At 34.1% G+C, this 10,265-nt stretch overlaps 1 protein-coding gene across 1 annotated transcript; it reads right to left on the bottom strand.

Annotated features, from left to right (window-relative positions):
• Positions 1-7,494: 7,494 nt before the first annotated feature.
• LOC131876287 (uncharacterized) lies at positions 7,495-8,691 on the bottom strand. The gene has a single exon (XM_059221195.1). The coding sequence runs from the start codon at positions 8,689-8,691 to the stop codon at positions 7,495-7,497; it is 1,197 nt and encodes a 398-aa protein (XP_059077178.1).
• Between the last annotated feature and the right edge of the window lie 1,574 nt (positions 8,692-10,265).

The raw sequence follows: 10,265 nt of genomic DNA, 5'->3' as shown, positions 1-10,265 counted from the left end.
AAAGTCAAAAGGTGCAAATGAAATCACTTTTTACCTTTTAATAGGGTAAAAGTAAATTAGGGTTAGTAGGTGGGGCATGTATTTTGCTCATTCTCTCACTTTTAACCCTAGCAAACATCATTATCAAGAGATGAATCAATTAGCACACATTAAACACAGACAAAATTTTAAAATGCGATCAAATCTACAACGATTATCAACTCAACCAAACTTTCAATTTTTTTGATTCATCTCCTGAGGGGGCATTATCAATACCATTTATCAAATCTGGGGCACGACATCGACATCTCGACACATGACATCACACCGATCAAATTTTGGCAACACATCAGATTTTTCTTTGAATTAACATGTGCACACACGTCACTTCAAAGAGGGGCAAAATGTAGACATATAAAAATGACCACTTTCCTAAGTGAATATTTAATATTCATTTTATTCTCATTTCTCTATTTAATTAAATTAAATTCAATTAAAGCATTCACTTTCATCTATTTGATTAAATAAGTTATTCAATTTATTTAATTAAATTCACTTAGGCCTTTCATATCATTTAATTGAATAATTCACTTTATTTAATTAAATCCCCTTTCTACTTTTTTAAATTAAATTTACATTTAATTAAATTGTTCACTTCAGATAAATAAATCTAATTTATTTAACTCCCCCACTTGTATCTATTTTGTTGAAATAAAACAATTTATTTTAATTAAAATTACCCTCCATCCAGTTGCATTTTCCTACATCTCCCACTTGCCTCTCTAAACCCCCTTCTAGATTCTTCTAATCCCTTCTAAATTAGCCTAACCCGTCTACTAAATATTGTCACATCCCTAAGTAAAGGGAAGTCACTTCTCAAACCCTCAAAGTCTTTGAAAACCATTAAAGGCTTTATGTCTTCAACAAGATAACCTTGAAAGTCTTCCAAAACATTAATGGTTAACTCAACTCTCATCTAACCCAAGGGTCTCATCAAGCATTGATGACTTTAACCTTGGTTATTTCTTTAACCCTTGCACAAAAGTTTATCTTTTGGGTAAAAGCTTTATCCAATGGATAACCTTAACCTAACCTTAACCCTTACCTCCTAAGGTAGCCATGAGGTCTTCTCAAACATTTAATGCTTCTTACATCTCCTCTCAAGCAGTCTTATGTTGACAATTGTCACCATTTCATTGGTGAGAATTGTAAACATGGATTGATAACTTTCAATCCTAACCCTTGATAGGATCATCCAATATTGACCCTTCATTGCCCTATTTTCCCTATAAATATAGCCATTCTTCTATCATTCAAAAAATCCAAGTTTCATGCATCTAATCTATACTCATTTTTTATTAAGAATTTTAGTCTCTCTTTGAATAGAAATAATCTAATAAGCATTTTAGAAGTATTTCTCTTTATCATAATAATCATATTAAGCTAGTGTATCATGTTAGGATAGTTCTTTTACTAATCCTTTTATCTTATCATCATATTCATGCTAGTTTAGTTCATCTTTTGTTAATATCATGCACATTAGGATTGCATTCATGTTAAAGTGATAAAACATCCCTCGTTCTCATGATTGTCATCCCTAAGTCACTTTGCTTAGTGATTTGAGAGAAAAGGCATTAACTTGAGGGGTCTTGTGAGATAGAGAACAATGGAACATCCCTTGGGAAGTTGAGCTATTCCATATAGCTCCATAAATTGCACCAAGAGTCCCATTGGTGTGTGGACAAGTCTTGATTTCGTAATATTTGTTTCATCGCACTACTTTTCCCACACACAGTTACATATCTTAGTATTCCTTTTGCTATTAAACCTTCTATTCAAGATACATGGCTATGGTTATGTTCTAAAATTGAGAGGAAGCACTTAAAATGGCAGACTCATCTTTTGTCCTTGGTTGTAAGAGTGCAAATTGTACAAAAGATTCTTTCCTCTCATCATATTTACTGTGCCTCTGTATTGTTTGTTTTCTAACTATCAAACCAACAAGCTTGAGAAGATCATGAGGGAATTTCTATGGTCTGATGGGATGAGTCATAATAAGAGACTTTGTGTGAATTGGGATTGGTGCTATAGAGCAAGGATTATGGGTGGATTGGGTATCAAAGACCTCAGGGCCCATGGCATTGCTCTAGCCTTTAAATGGATTGTCAAAGCTCTGAATGGTAATGAACCATGGAAGGTGCTGATCAAAAATAATATTGAAAGGCCTGTTATTCAAAAAGGCAAAAAATGGAAGACTATCCCTTTATGTGATATTGTTTTGGGGAACTATGATATGATAGGTAGCGCATGGTTCTAATGTATTTGCTTCACTATGGAAGGCATGGTCACAGGTAAGGATTTTACTCCCCTCTAAGGATGCTACAGGTAATTCTCCTTCATATGCTGTTATGGACAAATCTATCTGGTGGGGGGGGGGGGGTGGTGAATTTAAACAATAAACCTCTTGCTCTGACTCAAAATTGCTTTGCTAATTAGTATGTACTGTTTGACAACCGGCTAGGGTCTTGGGCCAAGCTCAGCTCTAAATATGGGATTCCTCCCTCACAAAAGAAAACATTTTCTCTTATTGTTAAAGCTACTGCTTGTTTTTTTCCTAGCAAGATTTTGGATACTGATTCCTTTTTGAAGCAACTAAAATGGTTGGATGGCTCTTCTTTTTGGATTTTCTACTAAGCAGATCTACATGATGTTGAAAGATGATTACTCTATCTTCATTCGAGTCAATCAGTGTTGGGGTCTTGACTGGCCTACATCCAGGTGGCAATTTGTTTTTGATTTTTTTTGGCACTCCCCCATTGATCCTTAGAAATCTTGTTTTAGATGGCTTTTACTTCTAAAAAAGTTAGCTGTAGGTTCTTTTTTATCTGTTGTGCGTCCTAAACCTATTAGGTGTGGAGTGTGCAATGTTCAGGAGCCTTTTGAGCATTTTTTTTTGAATGTGAATTTGCCTGTGGTGTGTGGTCCATCTTCCTTGGCTCTCCTATTGTTTGGAACCATCGACCTGATCCTTCTTGGAGTGAAATCCTTGCTGGTTTTGTGGAGTCCTTTGATCTTATTTTGAATTGGTTCTAGTCTGTTTTGTCTTGTGAAATCCTATGGCTTATCTGGAAAGAAAGAAATGGAGAGGCATTTCAAAACAAGAGGAGGAGGCTTACTGGGTTTAATATTAAACTCACACACTTTTACATTATGTCTCAGTTTTATGTTGTTTTGGAGATCTCAAAAGATAGGTTCATGATTCTGGTCCGGGAGGGTGTTCTTCAGATTTGCAAGGCGGATATCCAGTTTGTTCAATACTTCAAGAAGCACATGGACATGTTACACCCAAAGGAAATTGAGGCATTGGTACAATATATGCAGAGACTCAAGATTGAAGATGCAGATGTTATTGTACACATTAATTTGATCATTACTAAACTTTGTATTATGTTATATCATATATTTCATGTTAAAAGTAATCTAAATAATTATAATAATCTTACAAATCTTTTGATATGGTTCTACAACAATATGGCTACTAAAAATCACTTGAACATTTAATCTAGTCTACGTAAACCATGTAAGTTTATATTGTTCCCTTAGATTTTGCCTAATAAAGTGTCTTTAGATCTATTTTTGACCAATCAAATAACCACAAATTACTTTATAATAAAGTAGAAATATACCAAGTTCTAATTTCCAAACAATTTTTTTAATCACTAGTTAAAACTAAAATGTGTGAATTGATTGCAATAGTACTAATAACTAGCCTATGAATTATTCTTGAATTCCCTAAATAACCTTTGATATACAAACAAGCCTTTCATGTAGAATGAGGCAAGCTTGTTATAGAAAGACTTAACATAACTAATTTAGTTGTTTGTTTCTTATATTGGCCTTCACATAAGCAAGTTAAAAGCAAAAATAAAAAACATTATCTTTAGCAAGTTTCTTTAAGATTTTATTTTATTAAAAAAAATCTTTTATGGTTAGAACTAAAAAAGATACAAAAAAAATATTTTAGTTAAGAAATGTTTTCCTCATTGTTAAAAAAAAGTTTGCATTATTAATATGTTCAAAGACTTTCTAAATCTATTTAGTTGACATTTAACAACAACAACAACAACAACAACAACAACAACAAAAAAAAAAAGGAAAAAAAAAGAGTTAATTATTATATTTATGGGTTTTCCGAATTTAGTGATGTTAAAAGTATACTTGAAAATATATCATAAGTTTATTAATGTTCTAATTTTATATAATATTTTTAAAAATATTATTAGTATCTTCATTTTTTATAAGTACAGTAGATTTGTCAATAAAGAATATAAATAAATGTCACTTAAAAATATTTTAATGTATTGAAAAAAGTGACACATCTTATAAAATAAATAAATAAAATTATAATAATTGAAATTTTTGTATTATATTTTTTAAACTTGAAAGATTAATTTTTAATAAAAAATATATCACTTAGATATTTAGAATATTTCTTAAGAATCCACTCTTCAAATAATAGACATATATTAAGATTATATCATCTCGTAAGAGCACATAATTAAGCCAATTGTTAATCGAGGGTGGACCAAATTTATTTACTTAAAAAAGTATTATCTCATGAAATTTTAATTTTTTAATTAAAAAATTTAAGCTGAAGTGTCAATAATACTACATAATTAATTCTAATAATTATATTTTTATAGATATTTAAGATTTAAAATAATGTTATTTTGTCATTTAGACAAGAATTATCTAATCTAATAAATGAAAATTTCTTTACGTGATAATAATATTTTTTTATAATAATTAATTGTATAATTTCAACTTCATTTAATTAATTGTTTTATAATTTTTTTGTATTAGAAATAAGGAGATCAAAAATACAAGAGATCACAGAGTATCAGAGTTCAGAGGCCAAGCCTCACACCATCAAAAATGAAGTATATACAACGAATCAGCAGGACAAAATCATAAACCAAGACACCTAGTAAAGCACTTCATCTCAGGTGTCCACCCAAGCCACCCATCCCATGGAGCCATCCATCCATACCATGCTTTTCTGATCTTGGATTTGTTTCAGCGTGTAAACCATCTCACTATTAGCATTGTGAGGTCTTCTTTTAATCTCCTTGCTAATTCTGCTGAAGGTTTGATTGAAAGCATGTATATTATCCAGGTGCAGCCTCCAGAAATATCCATTTTTAACCTCATTTGTAAAAAAGGTAGCATGACCATCCTTGAGCAGCCTTTTGAATTTAGCCTTGTTGATTTTCATGGTCATCTGAATCTACGAAAAAATTTTAAAGTATGTGAGACTTCAAAAAGACTCAGTAAGCATTCTAGGGATATTTTGAAATCTTTCTTCATTTCTACACTTCCAAATTTGCCATAAAATGTTAGATGAGGTAATATCCCAAAACATATTAACATCTTTTCTAGCTTTAGATATAAAACCAGTAATAACTTCAAAAAAATTGAAATTAGAAGGGATAGAAATACCAAACATTAACCAAATCTCTTTGGAAAAACTACACTCAAAGAAGATATGCTTCCCCGTATCCGGGGTTCTGCAAATGCCGCAATAGTTAATATCAGAGAAAGAGTTCCTAATAGGCAGCTTATTGAGAATAAGTAACCATTTAAAATATTTAATTTTAGGATCAATAGAACTTTTCCAAAGATAATTAAAAACTTTCTTCCAAGAAGAAATATCCAAATCAGTATTCCAAATATTGTTAATATGATTGATGATGTCAACATTATAATTTAAAATAGAATAAATATTCTTGGCTTTAAGTTTGGAGATGGTGATACCATCAGGCCATTTTATCTTCAAATAACTATTAGAGTCCACATGACATAGGGTAGGAAAGTCTTTACTAGCTTTAACAATCATACTATAAGTCTTTTTATGAGAATCAGGAAGCTTAAATTTATTCTTTAATTCATCCCAAGGGATAAGTCTGTCCATTTCAAAGATATCAATGAATTGCTTGATTCCAAGGTTAGCCCAATACTTAGCCGAGCACCCTTGGGTAAGAGCAAGGGGTTTATTACCAAGCTTAAGGTTCCACCAAATGGATCTTTCACCATGGAGGGTTTTATTATCATAGAAGGCTTTGTTAGTGATGAATTGCCTAACATGGTTCCAGGCTTTCCAGATGGATTTAAAAACCGTCGAGCCTTGAACTATAATAGGAAATTCACCACAAATGAGATCAATGAGAGGAAGATTTTTCCAGAATTTAGCATTTTTAGGACATCCCCTCTCAATATTATTACGAATCAAAACTTTCCAAGGATCATCTCCCTCTAAGGCATGAAAGATCCATTTGGAGGCCAAAGCAAGACCGCAAAGTCTTAGATCTTTCAACCCTAGGCCCCCAAGGAGCTTATCAACATGACACCATTTCCAATTGACAGAGTGCAGCTTTTTATTTCCCTTCCCATCAGACCAGAGATAATTTCTAATAGCTTTCTGGATTTCCAAAACTTGGTAGTCATTAAACATCCAAGCAGAGGCATAATATATGTTGTAAGAAGACATAATTTTTTGGCAAACTTGGATTCTTCCAACAAGAGATAGAGACCTATTGTGCCACTTGTTCAGCTTATTATGGATCTTATCCTTGACCCAACCCCACATCTCTTTTAAAGAGGGATTAACAGAAAAGGGGATACCCAAATATCTAACAACTTTAGAGGGGCCACCCCATTGGAAATCAAATTTACTAAACCATACAGGAGGTTGATCATCCCAACCAAGACAAATAGATTTGGCATGGGATAATCTAGCTCCAGAAATTTTACAGAAGAAATTAAGTTTATTGATCATGGCAACAAAATTCTCTTCAGAGGCTTCATGAAACAGAGAAGTATCATCAACAAACTGACAGTTTATAATTTCCTTATTATTAGGAAGGATGATGCCTTTAACAGCAGGGGATAAAGTGTTATCCCTAAGAATATAAAAAAGAGCTTCAGAAGCAATAACAAAAAGAGTGGGAGCAAGATGGCACCCTTGTCTAATCGATCTTCCCAAAGGGAAGATGGTAGACAGGGATCCGTTAACATCAATTTGAGCATGAGCATCCTTGAGAAGCATTTTCACAATACCACAAAAGAAGGATGGGAAACCAAAAGCCTTGAGCATCATATTAATAAAATTCCATTCAATTCTGTCATAAGCCTTCTCAAAATCTAGTAAAAACATAGAAACATTTTGATTAGTATGCTTAGCCCAATTAAGAGCTTCCCAACTAGTAATAAGATTCTCTAATATATATCTACCCTTCACAAATCCAGTTTGGGTAGGGCAAACAAATTTGGGGAGAATGGCTTCAAGCCTAGTAGACATAATCTTAGCCAAAATTTTATAAGAAACATTTAAAAGAGTTATAGGCCTCCAATTCTTAATAAGGGATTTATCACCCTCCTTAGGGATGAGTTTAATGATACCAGAATTAATATCCCTACCCAGGGTTCCAGTATCGATGGCTTCATTATAAATATTAATTAAGACTTTGCTAATCCATTTACTGTTAGCCTTGTAGAATTCCGCAGGTAGCCCGTCAGGCCCAGGAGCTCTATCATTATTAAGGGAATTGATAGATTCTCAATTTCCTCAAGAGACAAGGGCTGCTCAAGAATAGAAGCATCCTCAGCCGAGATCCTTTTAGGAATAAGATTCATACATTGATCTCTAAGGGCCCTAGCCTCCTGAGAATCCTCCGAAGTAAAAAGATTTTTATAAAATTCAGCAAATTCACTCTTGATAATATCAATATCAGTAATCAATTGATTGTCAATAAGCAGTTTATCAATAGATTCCTTAGCTTGCTTATGTTTAATAAGATTAAAGAAAAATTTACTACCTCTATCTCCATAATGTAACCAATGGGCTCTTGAACGAATTCTCGCCCCTAGAGCTTTTTGATGTTGATGTTTTCTGAGAGCATTCTTAGCATGGGCAAGCTGGTGACAGAGATAAGGATCATCCGGGTTATTTTGGATATCAATTTCAGCATTATAAAGATTATCATTAAGCCAGGATTCCTTAAATCTATAATCTTTGGCCTTCTTTTGACCAATAGTTCTTAAAAAGTTCTGCCAGGCAGAGACATCTAGACTCCACCTACGGATATAGGATAAAGAGGGAAAATGAGACTCATTGATGAGTCTAATAATGGAAATGGCAGCAAGAATGTCATTATCCTCTAGAAGGCTAGTGTTGAGAATGAATTTACGGTTAGAATGATTGCTATAAATAGGTGAGCAGCCGAGATTAAGAGATATAGAAATAGGGTGGTGATCTGAAAGAGTGGTAGGGGAGACAAGCACCAAGTTATTATTCTTATCCGGAATCACAGAAAAGAAATTGCTATTAAGATAGAATCTATCAAGTCTAGAGTAGATTCTATACTGACCCTTCTGAAAATTACACCAAGTAAACCAGAGGCTAGGGTTATTATTCTTGCTTCCCCTTAAAGGATCAAAAAGGGATTTAGTCCTTTTAAAGTTATTCCAGGTAAGTCTTTCCTGCTCTTTCCAAGAGAAAGGGAGACCTCCTAGTTTATCTTCTTGATTCTCAATCATATTGAAATCACCTCCAAACATCCAGGGAATGTCAGGAAGCGAGCTAAGCCAAGACCAAAACATACTCCTTTCCGTATAATCATTGGCAGCATAAACAGAACATATACCAAAATCCATATCATTATGATTAAAGATCAACCAAATAGCTCTATTACAAGGTGAAAAACCGAAACTTTTAATTTTAGGTCCCCATTTGGGGCTGAGTAAAATCGCCACTCCCCCTCTACCCTGAGGGTGATTAGTGGAGAATTTGATAGCATCTCTCCAGATAAAATTAAGATTGGATTTGAGATTGAATCCAGTAGACTTAATTTCTTGCAGCATAATCATATCAATATTAATTCGAGAGCTGAGAAAATTCTTAATAACAAACTTTCTATCAGGACATTCCAGTCCTCTAATATTCCAAGAGACGCAATTCATTGAGATAGAATTAGAGAATTAGACGCCTCAACACCCACGATGTCCTCCATAGGAGAAACATCCTCAGAGTCAGTTTGATTCTGCTTCTTACTGTTCTTGTTTTTGTTCTTGGATCCCGGAGGTCTTCCTTTCCTTCTAGTAGTGAGGATATCCTCATTATCAGACAGAGAAGGGGAAGAAGCCTCCAACATCGGAGACTGATTATTAACAACAGCAGGGTTTGCCGGAATGACTTCAACTATGAAATCATCCGAGATCTCTTGAAAATCTTTCACAGGGGGATTCTGTTTTGAAGAAATGAGTTTGGTGGGAGCCTTAGAAGCAGATAGAGGAGGGACAGAGGGTTTTGTATTGTCTTTAGTAGTCATATTAGTTGCAGAAGGAGGGTATACAAAAGGCATATTTGGAGTCGAGTCTTTTTTACTCGACCGATTTTTCCTTTTTTTTGTAACAATTTGAAAACCATCTGTATCCACTATGCTAGTAAATGATACATTTTGAGAGAACGGTGCTTGAAGCGGAGAGGGGGGAGATTGTGAGGGGGCAAGTGGGGAAGGCATAGGATTAGTTTTAGCAGAGGAAGGGGGAACCGACTGGGTAGAAATGGGGAGGTTAAAAGGATTAGTATTCTTTTGGGTTTTATTTCTGATAATCGGGCAATCTTTCCTAAGATGCCCCTCTTTTCTACATAAAAAACACGCGTTCAAACCTCCTAGGGTTTCAACAGGGCAGGAGACCTGCTCATTAACTATAGAAATGTTAATTTCTTTGGGTAAATCCTGCCCAGGCTTCAAAGCAATAAGAACTCTCGCATCTAAATGAGGGACTAAACGAGCAGAGTCATTCATTCGTAAGAATTTTCCTAGGGGTTCAACCAACTGAGGAATAAAACGCCACAAAAAAGGGGGAATTTGTTTAATGAGAACCCATCTTGGAGCTGAGAGAGCAACCACCTCATCAAGGTTAGCCTCCGCATTCCAAGCCAGAGCCCTGAATGTGGTGTTTCCAACTGTCCAATATTCTTTTTTTAGCACAGCCTGTTGAGATTCATTATTGATAAAAAACACAACAAACAATCCTTTCTGTATCTGCCTACAAAAAGAAATTTGATAGCCAAGCTTTAAGTTCCAATAATTATAAAACCAGTCATCTAAGAATTTCCTAGCAGGCACTTTATCAATTTCGACCGCAGAGAAGAAGATGGCGGTATTTCTTAATCTTTCTTTTTCCTTAATAATCTCATTTAACATTTCAGGGTTAGGAGTAAC

This window comes from Cryptomeria japonica, chromosome 5 (assembly GCF_030272615.1).
Source record: "Cryptomeria japonica chromosome 5, Sugi_1.0, whole genome shotgun sequence".
Taxonomy (NCBI): domain Eukaryota; kingdom Viridiplantae; phylum Streptophyta; class Pinopsida; order Cupressales; family Cupressaceae; genus Cryptomeria; species Cryptomeria japonica.
The sequence above is the reverse complement of the archived record's forward strand: the minus strand, read 5'-3'. Positions and strand labels throughout refer to the sequence as shown.